Raw genomic sequence first — 22181 nt, 5'->3', positions numbered from 1 at the left:
GGGATTAAAGGCGTGCACCACCACACCCAGCTGATATGCTTTAGTTTTATAAAGCTCCTTTCTGAGATTCAGAAAGGCAACCCCTGAACCTAAGCAGGCCCACACTCAGGAAGCAGCATACAGCACTTACAGAATGAAACACAAGCTGGCCAGTCCCTGCTCTTCCCTGTAATGGGACCTTTGGGCAACAGTCATTCTGGCTGGGATGCAGATTTAAACCATTGATCTCCTGTTGAAATTTTCTTTCTCAAGCGACCTTAATCTTGGCCTCCATTACCCTTTTTACTTACTTACTTACTTACTTACTTACTTACTTACTTACTTACTTGCTTGCTTATATTTAATTTCCCCTGTTGCTCTCAATTATTCTCACATCACTTATCCATCTGTCCCTCCAGTTGGGATATAGGTAGAGACAGTGAGTTCAGAGAGTCTGTTCTGAGCTCTGGTGAGCTGTGGCCAGAGCTAAGACTGGAAGTAGAGTCCTTCAGCCTCCCAGAGAGACTTCACTCATCCCTGGGAACCTTGGTGAACTCAAGAATCAGGCACAGTGGTGCACACCTGTAATCCCAGCACTTAGGGAGGCAGAGGCAGGCAGATCGCTGTGAGTTTGAGGCCAGCCTGGTCTACAAAGTGAGTCCAGGACAGCCAAGGCTACACAGAGAAACCCTGTCTCAAACAAACAGACAGACAAAAGACTCAGGCACAGCTAAGCCCAGGGAGCAGACCTCACTTCATAAGACTGTCACCCACCACCTGGGGCTTCCACACAGCTGAGGGACTGGTCCTTGGTCTCCCTGCAGTTTGTATGACAACCAGCTCAAGGACCCAGAAGTGCTGAGTCTTGTGGAACTGCTCCCTCGCCTGCCCAGGCTCCAGAAGCTTGAGTAAGTAGTCTTGGCCCCCGCCCCCAGCCAATCCCCTTTCCTGGCCCATGCCACACCTTCCTTTGCAGACCATGTCAAGAGCATCCACCCCTGATTCTTTGCCACAATTATGCAGCTTGAGCAGAAACAGCTTCTCCGTGTCAACTCTATTGTCCCTGGTGAAGGTGGCCATTACATGTCCTACTGTCAGAAAGCTGCAGGTCAGGTGAGCAGATCTTTGAGGTCGTGGGCAAAAGGAAAGGGGCAGGGGAGTGAAAGATGGGGAAAGGGGAGGTCCCTAGCTGATGAGATCTGTGTGGGCATGCCACAGTCAGCTTAATTCGCAGCTGGAATCTTGCTCGGGTCTGGTGCACAATAAATAGGAAGGATGCATGGGTGAATGGATGGATGAATGGATAGATGGATGGATGGATGGATGGATGGATGGATGGATGACTGGATAGACAAAACCGGAGTGCAAGCACAGCCAAATGAGTACATAGGCGCGTGTCGCTCTCCATGGTCCTGAAACAGCGCCATCCCATTGGCTCATGATGTAGGTCAAGTTTCTTTATCAGAATACAGCTGTAACTCTCGGTTTTTTTTTTTTTAAAGAAACTCTCAGAGGGTATGGTGATGCACACTTCCAGCACTCAGGAAGATTAGGAGTCCAATGCTAGCCTGAGCTTCATAGTGAGTTTGAGGCCAGCCTGGCTTACATGACACCTTGCCTTAAGAAACAGAAGCAAAAACCCTTTCACCTTGTCTTACTGACCTTACAAAAGCAGGCTCTGTGGTGGCAGAGGCCTTATGACCTGTGTTGGGCCTCTTTTTCCAGGTCTCTTTTCTTCTCTATCATTTAGAAAATTAAGCTTTCCATAAATAATTGAGGCTAGAGGTCAGTGAGGCAGATGGCAGCTGGCGAAAGTTGCTCTGACTTCCGGTTCCCAGATATCATGGCTTTGTGTCTGACCCTGTAGGGAGTCGGACCTCATCTTCTTTCTGTCCCCGGTCACAGAGACAACTACACGACAATCAGGGTAAGTAGCTAGGGAGGTATGGCCCCAGCTAGTCCTGAGAAGGGATCTAGGCTGGGAAGGTGAGGGTGAGAACCTAGCAAGAACTGGAGGGGGGCGAATTATCAATCCCTGCTCAGGGCTGGCAAAGCATCCTCCCTTCCTCCCATATGTCTGGAGTACATCTGACCACTGGCTAGAAAACCAACCCCAGGATCTCAGAGTGAGCCAGGCTTGTAGGGGGAGGGGAAGGAATGTGAGGCTGCCATGCTTTGAAACTTAAAAATCCTTCAAAATGAAGGAAAAGCAAAAGAGAGGGCAATCATGGCCCTCTACATCTTAAGTCTTCCTTGGGCTAGAAGGAGTGAATGCATCTAACATGCTTCAAACACTGACAAGCCACCCACACTCGGATGCTAGCCATGCATGCTCTCCAGTTGCCCCACCCCCTCTGGGTGGGTGGAGACAGAGACGATTCTGTCACTGAGAAAACACTCCAACCATGTTTCCCACACCCTGCCATGGCTAAGTTCCAAAGCTGTAGCCTTTTCCTGCTCTCAGCTTCAGTCTCCCCGTCTGTGCCATGACCCAGTTGGGCCAACGTCACTTCCTCACTAGATGTCTAAAGCTCTGATGCCCAATGTGATCACTACCAGTCACTGTGACTATTTAAATGAAGTAACTTGGAGTTCATCAGTTGCACTTACCACCCTTCCAGGGCTTGGCAGCGGCCACAGGTGGCTCCCATAGCAGATCACACTGTGGAAAAGCACGTCTATCCTTGCAAAATATTCTGTTAGACAGTTCCAATCTATAAGTTTATGGAAATTGGCTTATGGTATAGCCCAGCCTTCTCTACAGTCCCTGGCACTCTCTTCATCTTGTGGGAAAGTCTGGAAGGACTGTAACTCCCCATACCTGGACCTGTCTATGGTAGGCAGTGCATACTTCCTATCTTCTGAGCCAAGGGTCACATTAAAGGGATGCTATATCATGGTGTCCTTAGGCTGCTGAAACAGAGTGATTTGCCAGAAACTGCACAGCCACACGTGGGGGAGGCTGCATTTGAATAAAGGCCCCCTTAGACCTCAAGCCGTTTGTTCCTGCAACTTTGCCTAGTTGCACCCCGAGCACCTTCCAGCACTGTCTCTGGTACTAACACACCATGAAGAGTGAGGGCTTCAGGGTCATCAGCCCCTCGATGCTAACTGAAGAGGTCTAGTCCATCGGGTCTGGCTCTTGAGCTCAGACTAGTGTTTAATCTGTTCTTTCCAGAGCATCAGACAAACAGGACAAAGATAGCCCGAGGAAAGGACAGAACCGAAGCCTGGAACTCAGGTACCTCAGCAGGGCACATCACCCCCAGAAAAGGATAACGGAGGGATGGTCCTTTCTCAGAAGAGGAAGAGCAGTCAGGAAAGAATACAGGGAAAGCAGATGGAGGGACAGAGAAAGGGCATGGATAAGCAACTGTGTCAACAGGAGCTCCGGGCAAATGGACCCATGATATACGTAGGACACTGTACTCAGAGGTCTGTGTCTGAAAACTCATGGGAAGCCTCATGAATGACACATATTACTCTACTTTAGTAGAAGAAGATAGCAAGTCACAGACAGATTAAGTGCCTTGACTAGGATCACCCTACTACTTAGAGGTACACAAATCCCAGGTCTGTTCCCTCAGGACTCACATGACTCAGAACTAGAAGAGCCATGGTTTTCCCCCTGATAGCCTCCATTTCTATCCCAGGCTTCAGGAATGTCAGCTCAGGATCCATGATTCAGAAGCCCTCGTGCAGCTATTCCAGAAAGGCCCCCTGATGGAGGAAGTGGAGTACGTACCTTGGAAAGCGGGAAGCTTGGGGCAGGGGTGGCTAAGGGGGTGGGGGTGGGGGTGGGGGCAGGGCAGACAAGGCCTTCCCATCATGTGGGTGGTGTGGTGTCAGTTGTCTGACTCCTGAAGAATCTGGGGACATCCCAACAGTCAGACCATCTGTCACCTGTCCTGTATCATGGCACTCAGCTAGAAGCTATTAGGCGTGTGTTTCATCATCGTGTCTCTGTGATGGAACCACGTTTTTATAGAGAAGGGAATGAAGGCACAGAGGTAAATTTGCTCAAGAGCAAACAGGAAGGAAGAGGCTGGTTTTGAGGTTCCTAGCCCATCCTCCTGAGTCCTGCCACCGCTTCCATGGCCATCGGTAGAGCCGGACTTGCCTGCACTTGGGATAAACCATTCTTCACAGGCTAAAGAAGTTCCCATGATGCCTGGCTCCTGAGTAAGGCTTAAGAACTGGTAGTGGTCATCGCCTAGTGGGAGGAAAGGAGTCTTGCCAAGATAGTCCCAGGGAGTCTGCCAAGGGCTGTGAAGACAGAATGGCGGTGTCGTCCAGGCGGTGGTGGTACACACCTTTAATTCCAGAACTTGGGAGGCAGAGGCAGGCAGATCCATGAGTTCAAGGCCAGCCTGGTCTACAGAGTGAATTCCAGGACAGCCAGGGCTACACAGAGAAACTTTGTCTCTAAAAACCAAAAAGAAAAAGAATGAAAAGAAAGAAAGAAAAGGAAAAGGAAAAAAGAAAGAAAAGAAAGGGTAAGGTGTTGTGAATTATTTAGGAGTGAGTTGGCCCCACCTTAGGGTGTGGTGCATAGGGTGAGGGCTGCCTAGGTGATCAAATATTGGTTCATTACCTTATTTCATTGGAAGATTCAAGGACAGGATTAAAATGTATCAATTATGGGCCAGCAAGATGGCTCAGCAGGTAAATGCACTTGCTGTCAAGCCTGGCCATCTGAGTTCAATCTCCAGGTCCCACATGGTAGAAAGGGTTAATCGACTCCTGCACGTTGTCTGACCTCCACATGTACTGCCCCTCCTTACAAAAAAAAATAAACTAAATGGAGAGATGGCTTAGTGGCTGATTACTTACTGTCCTTCCAGAGGACCTGATTTCAGTTTCTAGCACCCATTGTAGACTGTTATAACTGCCTATAACCCCAGTTCCCGGGGATTCAGAGCTTTCTGGCATCCACAGGGACCCACAGGCATTGTAGACACTCACACAGACACACATACATATACACAACAGACATACTTTTACATAACAAAATCTTAAAAAAATAAAAAAGAAAGTATGAGATATTTCTAACCCCCTTGCCACAACTGAGCCAGCTCCTCCCCAGTGCCCTCCACTTGCAAAGCAACCCCACCTGCCTAGTTAGATGAATAACCCCTCCCCTAGATTGCTGCTCGCTCCTATCGCTGGTCCAACTTATCCCTCATGCCTGGCTCTCCTCCAGACTCTCCGTCCACTTCCTTTGTTAGAACACCCCCCCACCCCCATCTTTTACCTGGTGACCACGTTAGCTGCTAGTTAACTGTTCTCCTAGCTCCCACCACGGCATTGTCTTACTGGCAGAAGAGACTGTGTTTCTCCGCTGCCTACACCCTTTACTCCCTCCCTCTGCTCAGGGTAAAGCCCAGGTCCTCAAACCCTGCGGGATCCAGAAGCCTGCCCCAACCTCCCCAGCCCCTTGCACTCTGCTGCCCTCACTTAGTTTTCAACCTAAACATACTGGCTTCCTCTGGATGCTGGGATGTGCTGTGCCACAAGGTCTTTAAAAGTGCTATTCTTATAACTAGGGACAGTCTTCCCGAATCTCTCCCCGACCACTTACCTATGGAATTCCTGGGATTTCCAACAAGTAGTTTAAAAAACAAACAAACAAACAAGAAAGCCGACCTGACCCTACATTGGGTCAGATATCCGAGAATTAGAGAGGTCATCACGAGAAGCAATCATGCACGTGGCAGCAGGCAGGAATGGTCACAGCTGGGACCCTCGAGGCCGACTGTCTGGGTTCAAATCCAAGCCCATCCTTGAGCAAGTCCCTTAAGGACTCTGTGCCTTGGTTTACTAGGCAGTAAGATGAGGACATACTAGGCACTGTTTCATAGACTGTGGGTATGAATTGTGCCCCAAAGTGTAGAAGTACCAAGACCCTTGCCTCCCGTGGAGCTGGCTGCCTATCCCCTCTAGCTCACTTGTGGGAATGATGCTCCGACTAAAGCCAGGGAGGGACTGTGAGAGCATCTCCATAGTGCCTCTATCCATCTTAGCCTTTCAGGGAACCATCTGGAGGATGAAGGCTGCCGACTTGTGGCAGAGGCTGTTTCACAGCTGCGCATCGCCCGGAAACTGGAGTGAGTTGTATACCCCCCCCCCCACTGCTGGGTAACAAGAGGAGCTGTGAAGCATCCCATCTGGTCCCTGCTACCCTCTGTTCTCCATGTCACAGCCAGTGACAGTAGCATTGATTTACCCCGTTCCCTCTCTATCCAGCTAACTTGGGGCTGTCAACCGTGCCCCTGCCCTGAACCACTAGTAGCCTTGCCATCTAATCCGTGCACATGGACACCATATCCATGACACATCTGGCTTATAAACCAGGTGGCCTTTTCTGACAGCTCCTTACGCTGTGCCGGAGCTGAGATGCCGGGCGGTGGGTAGGCACTATGCTGCTGGGTCAAGGCATTAGGGGACAGAGTGGTATGTTTGGTTGAGGTGTAGCCGTAGTTTGTTGGAGTGGTGACCCAAGAAAGCAGGGTGTACATGGTGTGGAGCTGGGGCAGAGATGGTGTTTAGATGGGTTATATTGGGGTGCTAGGGTCCTAGTTGGGCTGGGTAAAGAGTGGTGAGGTTAGGGAAAGTGGGCTTCAGCTTTAACTGTGTCGCTCCATAACTTTGAAACTCTGGGAGAGTGGGCCTCGGTTTCTCCATTTGTAAGATGGAGTTTTAAGTGAGACCATGTGCGTCTAACACCCTTGGTACAGAGCTTACTATGACAGCCCTCCCTCTTTATAGCTCACAAAACTGAAGCTCAGAGAGAGGAGAACGCAGAGGTAGTGCTTATCGGTTAAGCCAGAGAATTTGATTTTTTTTTTTTCTGTGTGTGTTTGGCGTCATACATCCCTTAGCTCACGTAGCTACCCTGTTTGGGGCCCCATGACAGCTAACAATTTTCAAGCCTTGAGAAAGGGACAGGAGCCACCTGCGTGCTGATACTACCTCCTTCTCCTCTCCACAGCCTCAGTGACAATGGCCTCTCTAAGACTGGAGTGGCCTGTGTGTTGAGAGCCGTGAGCACAAGTGGGACCCTGGAAGAGCTGCACATCAGGTGGGAACCCCAACGGAGTACCGTCACTACCCTCTAGCCCTGAGCCCCTAGTTCCGGGTCCTCTTGTGGTATGTTTTGAAGCTTCTCATATTATTTCTGGCCTCATGACCTAGAGACACTCCCCCCCCAAGAAGATGCTTCTGGGGAGCCTACCCAGCTGGCACGGCAGTGCAGCCACTGCCAGAGCTGGTGGAGCCAGCTGGGGGTGGCAGTAACAGAAACAGTAGGGAACTCTTCAGCTCCTTGCTCCAGTTGATATGAACTAGGCAGTGTCCTTTAAATCTCCAGGGACTTAGGGTCCTGCGACTTTCAGCTTCCTTTAGTCCCCTTCCCAGCTGCTCCTGAGAACCGTCTCCAAGTGACTTGTGACCTCCCGTCCCCCTGGGCCAACCTCACTTCTATCTCTGTCAGTATTGGGAGCTTGAGGACACGTGTGAACGAGTGTCAGTGCTCTGCTGAATAGCCTAGTTCTTGGTTCTCAGCTGCATGGAAGGTGTTTCACGCACCCTTCAAAGGGCTTGAGAGAAACCAGATTCTCTCACAAGGTAGAATGGTATCTCCCTTCACTGTGATCATTGAGATGTGCTGCCTGTGATGGGAGGCAGAACCCATGGCCCAAAGCGCAGCAAGCCACCGAGGAAATCCCCACCCCCAACTCTGTCCGGGGAAGGCAGAGAGGGCATGCTATATAGGCTGAAGCACAAACCAGAAGAGGAAGAATAGGAAGTCTTGGTAGCAGGAAGGCTTCATACCTCAAAGTCTCAGAGGGCATCATAGGATGGGGCTCAGCGTGGGCAGGTGGTCCACCAGGTCTGGGTTAGACAGGGCGGTAACCTCCTTCCCTTCCCCCTGTCTTGCCCATAGCCTGCTGAGCAACACTGTAGTACTCACATTTTCCCAGGAGCCAAGGGAACAGGAGGGGCGCTGCAAGAGGTAAGGACACAGTATGTACAGACCTCTCTGGGATGGGGCCGCACTCTCCCTGGCCCAGGGACACCTTGACAAGAACTCACAAAGTAGGGCCACAGAAGTATCCCAGATGGTAGAATGTTTGTCTAAGAGCACACAGAAGCCCGGGCTTAGTTCCCAGCACCGCACAAATCAGACACGGTGGCCCCTATGGTACATGTGAGCCTGTCTGAAAAAACTGAAAAGGAATTCACCAGGGGTCAGGCAGTGAGCAGGCTTGGCGGGAGACATAGGTCCGCTGAAGAAAGAGCAGAGGGCAGACTACTGGGAACCTGTGATGTAGGATCCGGGTGCCACACCATACCAGGCCAGGCCAGGATAGGTAGACAGCTACCCATGGGAAACTTGGGGGTTTAGCCTAACTGTTGGGAGTAGCCTGTCCCGGAGCTCTGATATGGACAGGACTCCCATCTTCCTTTGGCACAAGGACCATTCATTCAGAAGGGTGTGTGCGGCCCTCCTTCAGGTGACTTCTGGCACATGGCCAGAGACTTAGCTCTGTGCCTTGTGTGCCAACCCACAAGCTATTACACAGGGGCTGAAACTCTGTAGCTTGGTAGGAGGACAGCTGCTACTTCTACCATCCCTGACGATAATGACAATGGTATTAATGGTGACAGCAACCACCGAGCATTTACCCTGCGTGCAGCTAGCTGATCCTAGACTGAGACAACTCACACGTGCCAAATTAGTCCCAGGGAGAGGCCAGTCCCTGGTCACATACCAAGCTAATGTCCCACTGACCCAGAGATCGAAAGGTGGACAATGAGTTTGAAGATGGCAGGATGTGTTCAGCATGGCCTTGCTATGTGTTCCTCCAGGGGAGCACCACTTACCAGCTTTGTGTCTCCGGCGGCCTCTGAGTTGACCCAGAGCTCTCGAAGGATCAGGTATACGGCAGCCTCCCTTCCTTGCCCCCAAGCCTCAAGCCTGATTCATAGGCTCCCTGAAGGACACCACAAGGAGTTATACTGTGGCAAGGAGTTATGGCCTGGCAACTTCTTCCCTGTGTAGGCCACCCCCTCAGCCACCTCCCCCTGCCTAGGCAGCCCCATCCCATAGCTCCCTGCACTCTGAGCTGGAGAGACTCTGAATGGAGGAAAGAGAAGCCATGAGCCGCAGATCACTAATTCTGGGCCTCTAATTCTGCTCCTGAGAACTGTCTCCAAGTGACTTGTGACCTCCCGCCCCCCGGTCCAACCTCACTTCTATCTCTACCAGTACAGGGAGCTTGAGGACACGTGTGAATGAATGCCTGGGCTTGCCTCAGCCCTGCATCTTCCCATCACCACCATCTTCCTTGTGCTTCTCTGCCTGCCTGTCTGCCTGCCTGCCTGCCTGTCTGCCTGCCTGTCTACCTGTCTGCCTGTCTGCCTGCCTGCCTGCCTGTCTGCCTGTCTGTCTGCCTGCCTGCCTGCCTGCCTGTCTGCCTGCCTGCCTGCCTGTCTGCCTGCCTGCCTGCCTGTCTTCCCGTCTTCCTGTCTTCCTGTCTTCCTGCCTGCCTGCCTGCCTGCCTGTCTGCCTGTCTGCGTGCCTGCCTGTCTGCGTGCCTGCCTGTCTGCGTGCCTGCCTGTCTTCCTGTCTTCCTGTCTGCCTGCCTGCCTGCCTGCCTGCCTGCCTGCCTGTCTGCCTGCCTGCCTGCCTGTCTGCCTGCCTGCCTGCCTGCCTGTCTTCCCGTCTTCCTGTCTTCCTGTCTTCCTGCCTGCCTGCCTGCCTGTCTGCCTGTCTGCGTGCCTGCCTGTCTTCCTGTCTTCCTGTCTGCCTGCCTGCCTGCCTGTCTGCCTGTCTGCCTGCCATGCCTGCCTGCCTGCCTGTCTGCCTTCCTGCCCGCCTGCCCACCCACCTGCCTGCCTGCCTGCCTGACTGCCCGCCTGCCTCTCTGCCTGCCTGCTTGCCTATCTCATTCAGGGTTTGTGTCTTCCTCCATGACACTTAGACTTATCTCTCCTCTGTCTTTTTGCTTTTTGTCTCTGCCTGGCTTTGCCATTGTCACTCTCTATCTGTGCCTCTCTGTGTCTCCTTCTCTCTGCATATGCCCATCTCTCTATCCTTGTTGCTTTCTCTACCTGTCTCTGTCTCTATCGCTTTCTCCACTCATCTCTGCCTCTCTTTCCCTCTTGTGCCCTCCACTCTATTTTAGGCATGAGTCAGTCCTCCTGGCTGTCTCCAATCTGTCATGTACCTGGTTCCCTCCCTTCTGCCTTGCTGGCCTTTCTGCCTGGCTCTGAGGCTTGGGGGCAGTTTTCCTCAGGGTACAGCAGAGTCTGGTGGACACTGCAGAGCTGTGGGTCTTGCCCCTTGCAGGCTGACACACTGTGGCTTCCTAGCCAAAGACATAAAGAGGCTCTGTGCGGCGCTGAGAGACAGCTGCCAGGCCCTCTACCTGGAGCATCTTGAGTGAGTATCTGCATGGAGAAAGGCAAGGGAGGGTACTTGGTGATAGTAGAGTCTGAGCCTCAGCTTTCTTTCTCCACTGACACCAGAGACTGTGCAGTGGCCTGGCAGTGGGCCACTTTCTTTCCAAATATACACCCCACTCTGGTACCCTTTGCAGCCATCCCTGGCTCTCAGAACACCACAAATCTTAGAAGGAATCCTGGGGCAGTGATGTGCCCCGAATGTGAAGTACAGAGACGTGGCCTGGTGCTTAGATTGGGTCCCTGTGCCAAGAACAGCTGGTTAACCACACTGCTACCAAAACAGAACCTACCTCACCCTCCACTAACCTTTTCTCTCTCTTTTCCAGCCTATCAGACAATTCACTGGGGGACAAAGGAGTGGCCCTACTAGCCCAACAGCTCTCAGGACTGGGTCCGCTGCAGACTCTGAAGTAAGCAACTAATCACACATACACACACACACACACACACACACACACACACACACACACACACATACACACATACACACAAAGTCCTCTGGGTAACTGTCAGTTGTAAACATGTAACCAGAAAGTGCATAGGAACCCTTTTCCCACAGCAGCGCACAGGCCAGGGTTCAACAAGGGTGTAACTGGCACTCTGCTCACCCTAGCTTATCTAGGCTTTGCTCAAGCAGTCCCTGTGTCCTCCATGGAGAGAAGAGATACTTTGTTTCTGTTTCAGTATAGGAGCCCCCTCCCATTTTTAATTTACCCACCCTTTGCTTGTTTGTTTCTTTCTTTCTTTTGATTTATTTATTATGTATACAATGTTCTGCCTGCATGTACACCTGCTGGCCAGAAGAGGGCACCAGACCCCATTATAGACGATTATAAGCCACCATGTGGTTTCAGGAATTGAACTCAGGACCTCTGGATGAGCAGTCATTGCTCTCAACCTCTGAGCCATCTCTCCAGCCCTTCACCACTTCTTTATTGGGTGGTGAAGTAGAGCTCAGGGGGCACTCTGGGTCCTGGTCTTAGCTCTGTCACCAACATAGGTCATCACCTCAGCTGTGCAGTGGAGTTGGAAGGTTTCTCACTGGTCACCTGGGCCTCTCCGGGGACTGTCATCTGCTGTCAGAGAGAGTCCCGTCCATGGCCCTGTGCTCTGACATACAGAGGGCATGTCTGAGTCCTTAGTGGCTTCACCATTGTCACCTGTGTGATCTCCAGCCTTAGCAGGAATGGCTTGTCCCTGGATGCTGTGATTGGTTTGATCTGCTGGATGTCTTCCCTACAGTGGCTGTTCCACTTAGATGTCAAGTGAGTGGATGCCCTGTCCCCCTCTCCCCCTCCCCTCATACGTCCCTGCTGAGGCCCCTCGTTTACAGGTCACCTTGGGTCATCCTCGGGGTCACAGGGTCAAGTGAACATGTGCTAGGAGTTCATGGAAGGAACAAACGAATAAATGAGTGAGGGAGTGAGGGAGTGAGTGAGTGAGTGAGTGAGTGAGTGAAAATTGTGACGCCCATGGTCCCAGAAACAATCAAATTTCTCAAAGTTCTCCTTTGGACAAAAATCTTTCTGCTTTCCCTTACTCTCCAGATCGTCCGTAGATACTCCTAAGCAAGCTGGGAGCTGCCTGGTGGCCTTTAGGGCTCAGGAACTGGCCTAACTGTGGCATCTCTAGAGCTACCCTGAATCCCTCCGTGCAGAAAGCCTGTACTTTTAGGAGCACCCTGAGAACTCAAAGAATAGAGTGTGGTGGCGCTTGGACAAAATCGGTCCTTAACTTTATTGGATCTTCAAGTCCTTGTTTAGATAGAGCTCCAAAGCCTGCCTCCTCTCCTAGTTCACCACAAGAGGGCGCTGAAATAACGGGCCATGAGCCCTGCAAGAGCCTTGAACAACCATAGCCGCCGCCGCCGTTTGAGCCCTTGGCTCACTTTCCTTCGGTGGCAGACCCACCTTCTGGTCCCTAAGCCTTTCTGGGGAGGGGGCCCTTGGTCTCTTCTAAACAGCTGCCTCCTCTTTACTTTCAGGTTTGAGAGTGACTACATTCTCCTTCAAGGAGCTAGGACTAGCAGGTGAGGAGCGGAGATCTGGGCGGTCAGGCTTACCTGTGGCTTTGAATCCTGCATCCTGTGGCTGTCCCAACAACACCCTGACACACACCCCGTGCCCAGGAATAACCTCCAGGTCTGGGGTGGTCTCTAAGGCAGCCGCATTATCTAATCTGTAAATCCTCCCCCTCCCCCTCCCCCAAGCCAAGCCAACTCCTTAGCATAAACCAATTTAGCACTCCACAGGTACTCCCAGATGCCCCCTGGTGGCGACAGGCATCATGGCCTTGAACCCTGGAAGCTGTCCTCATAGCTGAGTTTGAGGAGCCATCTTGGCTTTGACCACATCACACCAAACAGGCAATCTGAAGCCAGGCTAGCCCCAGGCTAGATACACCTCCCCCACCCCACCCCCTCCCCAACACACACACACACACACACACACACACACACACACACACACACACACACACACACACATCCAAGAGCTTTGTGGGATCCAAGGGCAAAAGAATTGAGAAACAGGGAGGCAGATGTATAGTCCTGTCAAATTGGTGGACAGACGAGGCACTGCATTCTGTCTCCACTTGCCTGGTTGGGGGCTGCCCTGCACAGGCGCGAACTGCTGACTTTCTTGGCCCCAGCTTTCCTTTTACGGATCTTAGTTTCCCCACCTGAGCAACGGGAGCCTGGCTGGGATCACATCTCCAGGATCCTCTCTAGCTCTCTCTGCAGGTGTGGAAGTCCTGAGCGTGTGGCTCAAACTCAACTTTTGCTATGCTTCTCCTACCCCACCCCCACCCCCACCCCCACCCCCCACCAAGGGATGCAGTAGCAGGTGGCCAAGGACCAGAGTTCCCAGCTGCAGCCCAGTTACCGGAGTTCAACAGGCGCCACACTTCCAGGAGCTTCTGGTACTGTACCCCACTTTTGTTTAGAGGTTAGGGAATGGGCCAAGCCAGGGCATCAGGGCTATATATTAAGGTAGAGGGAAGAGAGTTTGAGAGATGGGGAAAGAAAAGGCACACTACAGAGGCCAGTGCGAGGGACGGTGCTGCTGCTAGGGTCCTTTAAGTCACCTCAGTCAGGGCAAGGCCTGACACTCTCCTCCCTTGGAGTAGATGTCATAAATCTGAAACACACTGGAAGTCCAGCTGTCCCCTTCCCTGGATTGCTGTCTGCCTTTGAGACTTTTATTTCTAGGCTGGGCAGTGGTGGTGCATGCCTTTAATCCCAGCACTTGGAAGGCAGAGGCAGGCGGATCGCTGTGAGTTCGAGGCCAGCCTGGTCTACAAAGCGAGTCCAGGCCAGCCAGGGCTACACAGAGAAACAATGTCTCGAAAATAAATAAATAAATAAAATGATGAAACACTTGGAGGGTGATGAAGGATTGTGGGAGCAAGAGTGGAAGCCAGAGGGTAGCAGGTGATCCAGATGAGTGAAGAAGGTACTGGTCTCAGGCAGAGGCAGTGGATGGCCGAGGCCTTGTGCCACATGGAGCAGCTCTATTGTAGATATCATAATGGTGGGCACGGGAGCGCTTGGAGAGGGAAGTGTGCCCTGCAGGGTATAGGAGGGGAGCCTGTGGCCAGCAGTTCTGGGAAGGAGGAGGGTATCCTAGGACACCAGGGGCCCTGGGTCCATTCTGACTCTCTACCCTGTCCCCTGCCCCTTCTCAGCCTTCAGGAGTGTCAGCTGGAACCCCTGAACCTTGCCTGCCTCTGTGCCACACTGGAGAAATGCCCAGGGCCTCTGGAGGTTGAGTAAGTGATGAGACGCACCACTGAGGGCACAGTGTAGGTAGCTGTGCAGAAACCCGGGAGAGGACTTGCAAGGGAAACTTGACAAATCTTTCCTGGCCTTTCACCAGATCCATCAGCCATACTCTGGGACTTACAAGACGTCTCCCAGGAGCCCTAGCCTCAAGTACCGGGCCACACGGGGTCCTGTCCCAGAGATGCACACAAGTGTCTCCCCCTTCCTGCCTCTATGGCTTAGCTCATCACCTTTGAACCCCTTGTCCGTGGACTGCCTCACCCACTTCAGAAGAACTATATAGTCTGTGACTGTAAATCAGGGGTTAGCTCAGCCGCATGGAAGCTCACTCTGGATTTGAAGTCCCTGGGCCTCAGCCTTCCACTTCTGTGAATGAACAGTGAGCCTTTCCTTGGGAGTCTGTGTTGTGATAACCTCTTAAAAACTGCAGGCTGAGCTCCCTCACTAAACAAACCCTTCCTCCCACTGAATCATGGTGTCACTTGTCACAGCCCTGTCCGATTCTGGCTCATTGTATGCTCCGTTTTTTCCTTTCCTGGCTGTGTAGTTTTTATCCGGGATGCTTGGGACCAGAAGGGTTTTGAATTTTCTTTTTTTGGAATGTCTGCACATGCAGAAGGAGACACCTCGGAAAAGGGGATCGGGCCTAAACACAAAATTCATTAGTTGCACGGAAACCCTGTGCCCATAACCTGAAAGCGATATTTATAACAGGCTTGCACTTGGGGACTGGGACCTGTCAGCACTGGAGTTTTCCACTTGCAGTATAATGTCAGTGCTCAAACTATTTCAGATTTTGCATTTGAGATTTTGGGATTTTGGGATTAGTGCCTTTCGGCCTCAGGCTGCATTCTTAGACCAGGTGCAGCCTGTAGACACACCTGCTTTCCCAGGTTGCATCAGACTCCTGCTCTGACTTCCGGTTCTATCGCAAATCATTTCTAGTCCTTTGGACAAGCTAATCCATGTAGACCCCCAGCGTGCGTTTCCTGTGTACTTGTCCTTACCAAACACAGCCAGCGTCAGGGGTTTGCGTTGTTTGACAAGATCAGATCTGGCCATGAGGGATCTTCCTACATCTAACTACCATTCAGTGACAGAGTGACAAGGTGGGATTTCCAGAGACTCAAATGGTTCGAGTCCAATTCATTAAAAACCTTTTATTACATTTTATTCATTTGTTGTTTGGGAGGGGGAGGAAGTGTGTGAATACATATGCACAGCGTGGGTTTGGGGGTCAGAGGAGTTTCACAAGTCACAGTCAATTCCCTGGAACTGAATTCAGGTCGTTGGGCTTGGTGACAAGTACCTTTACCTTCTGAGCCATCTCACCAGTCCTCAGTTTCTCTCCCTCTCTCTCTCTCTCTCTCTCTCTGTTTTTTGAGACAGGGTTTCTCTGTGTAGCCTTGGCTCTCCTGGACTTGCTTTGTAGACCAGGGTGGCCTGGAACCCACAGAGATCCACCTGCCTCTGCCTCCTGAGTGTTGGAACTACATGCGTGCACCAACATTCCTGGCTCAGCTCATTTTTAAAGCTTATTCTATTTATTTTGTGTGCATGTGGGTGTGCACATGTGTGTGCATGTGGCATGTGCATGTGGGTACGCATGTAGGTGTGCACATGTGTGTGCATGTGGCATGTGCATGTGGGTACGCATGTAGGTGTGCACATGTGTGTGCATGTGGCATGTGGGTACGCATGTGTGTGTGCACATGTGTGTGCACGGGTGTGCATGTGGGTGTGTATGTCATGATGCTCATGTGGAAGTCAGAGGAACTCACCATCATCAGTTCTCACCTCCCACCTCCCACCTCGTAGATCATCTCACATCTCACTGGCCCCCAATTCATTGTTTAACAAATTCCTTTAGAATAACTGTAGACTCTTACAAAAAAAAAAAAAAGTTGCAGAGAGAGGGCAGAGATTCAGAGCATCTCACACTAGGCAGTGTGTTTGTCACAGGGAGGAAACCACTCAGGCTTTAGTACCCTTCCCATTGAGATGGAACTCTGCATTCAGGATAGCAGTCTGCATCCCCGTCGCATTCAAGCATTACTCCTCGGCCTCCTCTCCCCTGGAAGCTTCCAGTTCTTTCTTTGTGTTCCATGTCTTCCTTGGTTTTGTTTGGTTCGTTTTTGTTGGTTGGTCGGCTCCTGAGTGCTGGGATTAAAGGCAGTGCACCACCATGCCCGGGCCCATCCTCCTTGGTTTTGAGCGTGCGCACACGCACACACACACACACACACACACACACACACATACACACGGTATTTTATAAGCCTCTTCTGGTTGAGTTTTGCTGGTTTTCTCCAACTTAAGCTAGGGTCTGGACTTGGGAAAAGCATCCACCAGCCAAACTGCCTCCTCCTATCACCCTAGGGCTGTGTGCTGCCACGCTTCACTGACTGATGGCCTGGCCAGGCTGTGCCTGTCACACTTCCTCACTGTGAGGTTGCTTTGTCACTTAAACAACACTTTTTATTCCATAGGCTTCTGGAATATAGAAAAGTAGAGAGAATAAAGAACCTCAGGAGTCCCCCTCTCCCCCAGAAGTGATCGGCTCATAACTCACGCCCCACCACTTTCCCCCTACACCACACCACATAGCTGAGCACAGTGGCACCCGCCTGTGATCCCAGAGCTCAAGATGGAGGCAGGCGTATCAGGAGCATAAGGCCAGACTGGGCCGCACAGCTGGTTCCAGAGCAGATGAGATTACGCATCAACACCCTGTCTCAAAAAAACAAAAACAAAAACAAAAGCAAAAAACCCACAAAACTTCATGTGCACACATCCATAAACACATATGCTTAATTATTTTGAAGTTTCCAGATATTTTATCATTTTATTTGTAAATATTTTGGTATAAGAAGACGAGAGTACATTTATCTATCTACCTATTTAAGGTTTGTTTGTTTGTTTGTTTGTTTGTTTGTTTTTAGACAAAAATCTGTGTAGCTCTGCCTGGCCTCGAACTCACTTTGTAGCCCAGGCTAGCCTTGAAATCACAGAGCTCTACTTGCCTCTGCCTCACAAGTGCTGTGATTAAAGACACCCCTCACCATGTCCTGCATTCTTATTTTAACATAACCACAAAAATATTATCAAACCCCAAATATAAACAATAATGTCCTAAGACTGTGCAATGCACCATTCAGCATCCAGTGGCCTTGCCTGGGGTGTTTTTGCAGAGTGCTTGCCTTTCCACACTTTTGCACCTTGGCTGTTTACAGCAGAGGGTGGTGCTACACGGCCATCTAGATGTGTGCAGACAGGGATTCCTGTGGGGTCACAGCCATGCTGCCCAAAGCACTTCAGCATTGTGTACCTATTAATCACCCACTGAATACCAGGCCATGGGTTAAACATGGCTTGGGGTTGCAGGCCCTGTCCAGGCTGCGTGAGAAAGACTGGCAGAATGGGATGGGGGTGAGGTGGTTGAGCGCAAGTCTTATCTCAGGGTCCCTTCCCCCAGCATTGATTGTCTGTCCTGGGACTTGCTTGGAGGTCAGGAATGATGGTAAGTTCCCCTGCTGCAGGCCCACTTCCCTTCACTGGGGGACCTGTGATAAAATTGGAATGGATCTTATGTCCGTTGCTTTAAAAATCTGCCTAGACAAGATGGTGTAGTGGTGCACGCCTCAATTCCCAATACTTGGGGGAGGCAGAGGCAGGCGGATCTCTGTGAGTTCAAGACCAGCCTGGCCTACAAAAGTTTAGGACAGCCAAGACTGTACAGATAAACCCTGTCTCTAAATAAATAAATACATAAATACATAAATAATTAAATCAGAGACTCAGAGGCCATGGTGCTGCCGCCTGGGGACGTGGAGAAGCCCCCCATGGGGAGGTGCTATGGAAAGCCCACCCTCAGTAAAGGTCCCATTCAAACACCATCCTGGGTTCTAGCCAGGCTGGGCCAGGAAGAGCTAGTCTGAGCATGAAGTAAGTACTGAGATTCAGAGCTCCTGGCCATACCTCACCCACATCAGTGCTGTCCTACTCTCTCCTCCAAGCCAACCAATGAGTACGGCAGGATTGAAGCCAGTAGCCTTCAGGCACAAAGGGAAAGGGATAGGGGGGAAAGTGCGGGGATGGACAGAGGGAGTCAAAGCAGGAGGGAAACACAGCCCAGAGGGCTCTGGGGACAGGAAGTAACTCCAGGCCGGCAGTGGAGGACAGGCGGATGTGATTCTCCAGATATTCAGGACACACAGTGGCCCAAGGGTAGATGCTCGGACTCTTTCCTGTTCTGTCACACTGTCTGTACCTGCAATGCAGTGATTGGTGGGTTTGGATGGGGCACAGAAACATCTCTTCAGTGGGATACAGGTTCCATGTGCTCCATCGCTGCTGCAGTGGCAGTGGAGGTAGTGGATGACCCTCCACTCATGATCCATGGATTTTGTGGAAAGAACGTCCTACAGTCCCTTAGAAATCCAAAATGTCCAGCCGCTTGTTAAAGACACACAGAATAAAGCAACTTCATTTGTTTCGTCCAGTGTTTCCAAGATGCATCTGACTTGACCCAGTCTTTTTTTTTTTTTTTTTTTTTTTTTTTTTTTTTGGTTTTGGTTTTGGTTTTGGTTTTTTGAGACAGGGTTTCTCTGTGTGACAGCCCTGGCTGTCCTGGAACTCTCTGTGTAGACCAGGCTGGCCTCAAACTCACAGTGATCCACCTGCCTCTGTCTCCCAAGTGCTGGGATTAAAGGTGTACACCACCATCGCCTGGCTGACCCAGTCTTAAGAGGAGATGCTGTTAGCGACACATCTCACCTCATCTCCTGAAGGCTCTGGCTCTGACGTCATGCTGCCCATTTCTAGAAGGTTCCCCCACCTCATTCAAACCCTTTGTTTCACAGATTGTCCTGCAAGACCCTGAGAGATGAGAGCCTAGAGACCCTGCTGCAGCACCTGCCCCAGCTGCCCCAGCTCAGCCTGCTGCAGTAAGTCCAGGTTTCCAGTCCTCCTGCCCAGCTGACCACGTCCCCCAGGCTCTGTGGAACAGGGCTGTCCTTTTGGTCCCCTCCTCTCCTCTCTCCCGCCACTGCATCAGTTCATCTCGCACATCTGAGACTCGGATCACCCAGCTTCACTCTAATTCTTTGTCTCCTCTGGTTCTGCTTTGTGTTCTAACAGTGGGGTTGGTATGCCAGCTCTTGCTCCGGGTAGGGACTCAAATAGGTCATGTGCTCAGAAGCTCATGAAGGACGGGAAGGAGTGTGGCCAATAGTCAGTCATGGTTTTGCTGCCTATGGAAAGGTCACCTACCCCTACGAAGGGCCTAAGCAGGATGTAGGCCATGTATATGTCACATGCCATGGTTTTAAAGGTCACCCTCTAACTCTGTCAAAGGGGAGGAATTTAAGCAGCATCCGTCAAAGTATTTAAAACTCTGTTTTCTAATTTCAGTGCAGACCGGTTAGAATTTAAAAAGGATTTACTTTAAATATGCTTCTAGCAAGAGGGGGTTAGGGAGAGACATCCACAGCTGAGATGGAAAAATACAACAGGAAATTAAATCACAGCATTAAGAGCAGCAGCACCAAGAGCACCGAGGCTGAGCTCTGGGCATGCACAAGACTGCTTACGTCGTCGCCTGTGGGCACTTGCTTCTCTTCTGATCCTGTAGCGGGGAGGGGAGCAGGCAGATGTGAAATGGTCAGAGTCAGGGTAGTCACACAATCCACAGCTCTGAGGCGCGCGTCCTCATGCCTGCTTCTGCAGTAGCCGGTGTTTCCAACCAAGTCAGGGCCCTGGCCAGGCCTCAGCCCTGTTTCACTCACCCTCACCGCTGATGACCGGGCATGGTCTGGGGTGCTGTGGACGTGGGAGGGAAAAGCAAACAATGAGGTCTTTGCCTTCTGTGGCGCCTTGTAGTGCAGCGAGCCAAGCAAGGAACCCGGCGACACAGAATGATGCAGCCAGGTGTCGTGAGGTGGAACCCGAGCCCTTGGGAAGGTTGAGACAAGAGGATCTCAAGGGTCTTGGTTAGCCAGGGCTACAGTGTGAAATCCTGCCTCAAGAAAAAAAAAATCAATATATGAATGTAATCAATAACAAGGATCTTTTCTGTAGGTGGTAAGTGGCAGGAGAGGTGACACAGATGATGGTAGGTGTGATTAGAGGAAGCTACAACCAGCGCGACAGGGACCTGGCTTTGTAAGCTTGCAAACGGGCGGGGAACTACATTCAAGGCAGTGGGAACAGCCTGCTTGCAGCCTCAAAGCTTGATAGGTTATGGGAACAGCCTTGATACGCATGAGATCAGAGCCACTGGCTGGCAGGAAGGAATTGGACGACAAGATGGAGTGAGATGTCGGGACTGGTCACCCAGGACCTAGGAGCCAGAGAGAGGGTTTGGGTTTTCACTCCCAGGGATTTGGGTTTGTTTGTTTGTTTGTTTGTTTGTTTTAGATTTGTTTATTTATTTTATGTATGAGTGCTCTGTCTGCATGTATACCTCCATGCCAGAAAGAAGGCATCAGATACCTGTAGAGATGGTTGAGCCACCATGTGGTTGTCTGGAATTGAACTCAGGACCTCTCGAAGAGCAGACAGTGCTCTTAACCGCTGAGCCATCTCTCCGGCCCCCACTCCCAGGGATTTGAAAGACAGATGAACAGTTTGAATTTTCAAAAGCTAAGGTTGGCTGCTGAGTAGAGGAGAGACTAAAGGACTAAAGGAGCAATGAGAAGAGAGGAACTGTGGCCCAGGCAAGATGCACCCACATCCAGGTCTCTAAGGCCACCCCCTTGGGGTGTCACTAGGATGTCTGTCTTTCTGCCTTCCCCTCACTTCTTTTGCTCATGATCACTGTGGTAAAAATACAGGTGATCAAACAGACTAGTAAGACTAGACATATTGGCAATTTATGGCTTTAATGGAGACTCTGCCTCCAAGAATACTGTGGAAGAGAGAGACCAAGGAAGATTCTTTTTTGTTTGTTTGTTTGTTCTTTGTTTTTCAAGACAGGGTTTCTTTATGTTATCTTGGCCATCCTGGACTCACTTTGAAGACCAGGCTGGCCTTGAACTCATAGCAATCTGCCTGTGCCACCATGCCCGGCTCTAAGGAAGATTCTTGATAGCAACCTTTAGATGTTCATACATACACACATACACACATACACACACATACATATACACACACACCTGCCCCCCAAGAACATGCCCACATACATGTGTGGACACCACACAGAAAAGAAGAAATACATTTAAGGGACTCCGTGGCTAAGAAGCTTCCTGCTCTCGCAGAGGACTCAAGTTTAGTTCCCAGCACCCCCCGTGAGATGGTTCGCAACCACCTATAACTCCAGCTCCAGAGACCTGATGCCCTCTTCTGGACTCTCTGGCTACCTTGCCTTTATACACACAGGTGACACACACTCATATGACACAACCCCACATAGCCACATAAATACAAATAAATCTTCAAAAGAAAATGTAAACCATAGCAGCAATCAGTGCCTGACGGAGAGGAAAGAACACCACAGTTGATTAACTGTTTGCCCACAGGGAGCCGGAAACTCAGAGGTCATAAGACTTACTTAAAGTCACACAGATAACAAACAGAACCTGGGACTCAGACCCTGTCATCCTGCCCCCATCCCACTCCGTTTGGCCTCTCTTGAGTCCTTGCTGTGTCTTCCTCATTTCCTTGCTGAGCTGGAAGCCAAGATATATTCCTCTTCCTACGCCTCCGGCCTTGCTGTTTCTTGACCAACGACCCTGCGTGGCCCTGTTCTTTTCCTTCTCAGGCTGAGCCACACAGTCTTATCTTCTAGAAGCCCCCTCCTGCTGGCCGACGTCTTCAACCTGTGCCCCCGGGTACGGAAGGTCAGCCTCAGGTGAGCATTGCACGGGGAGCCCCACGGCTAGTCTTGGAGGGTGGAGCCTGGTGTTTGGTGAGTGTGAGTGATCGGGAGTACCCAAAGTGATCGGACTCACGC

At 51.1% G+C, this 22181-nt stretch overlaps 1 protein-coding gene across 6 annotated transcripts in view; it reads left to right on the top strand.

The window, feature by feature from the left end:
• Positions 1-22181, top strand: part of NLRC5 (NLR family CARD domain containing 5) — an 83948-nt gene that overhangs the window by 35496 nt on the left and 26271 nt on the right. For 5 of the 6 annotated variants that reach the window (XM_084757358.1, XM_084757353.1, XM_084757354.1 and 2 more), the window contains exons 10-26: positions 804-887; positions 1003-1092; positions 1847-1906; positions 3158-3220; positions 3633-3716; positions 6003-6086; positions 6971-7060; positions 7925-7993; positions 8851-8919; positions 10334-10426; positions 10776-10859; positions 11625-11714; positions 12434-12478; positions 13279-13368; positions 14134-14217; positions 19093-19176; positions 21990-22079. In XM_084757358.1, coding sequence (XP_084613484.1) covers positions 804-887; positions 1003-1092; positions 1847-1906; positions 3158-3220; positions 3633-3716; positions 6003-6086; positions 6971-7060; positions 7925-7993; positions 8851-8919; positions 10334-10426; positions 10776-10859; positions 11625-11714; positions 12434-12478; positions 13279-13368; positions 14134-14217; positions 19093-19176; positions 21990-22079 — 1353 coding nt within the window. The remainder of the gene's footprint in view (positions 1-803; positions 888-1002; positions 1093-1846; positions 1907-3157; positions 3221-3632; positions 3717-6002; positions 6087-6970; positions 7061-7924; positions 7994-8850; positions 8920-10333; positions 10427-10775; positions 10860-11624; positions 11715-12433; positions 12479-13278; positions 13369-14133; positions 14218-19092; positions 19177-21989; positions 22080-22181) is intronic. The other variant, XM_084757357.1, reaches the window with a different exon arrangement.

The sequence above is a fragment of the Acomys minous genome (genome assembly GCF_964271855.1).
Source record: "Acomys minous genome assembly, chromosome: 14".
Lineage (NCBI taxonomy): Eukaryota > Metazoa > Chordata > Mammalia > Rodentia > Muridae > Acomys > Acomys minous.
Note: the sequence above shows the minus strand (reverse complement) of the source record. Positions and strands in the feature narration are given on the sequence as shown.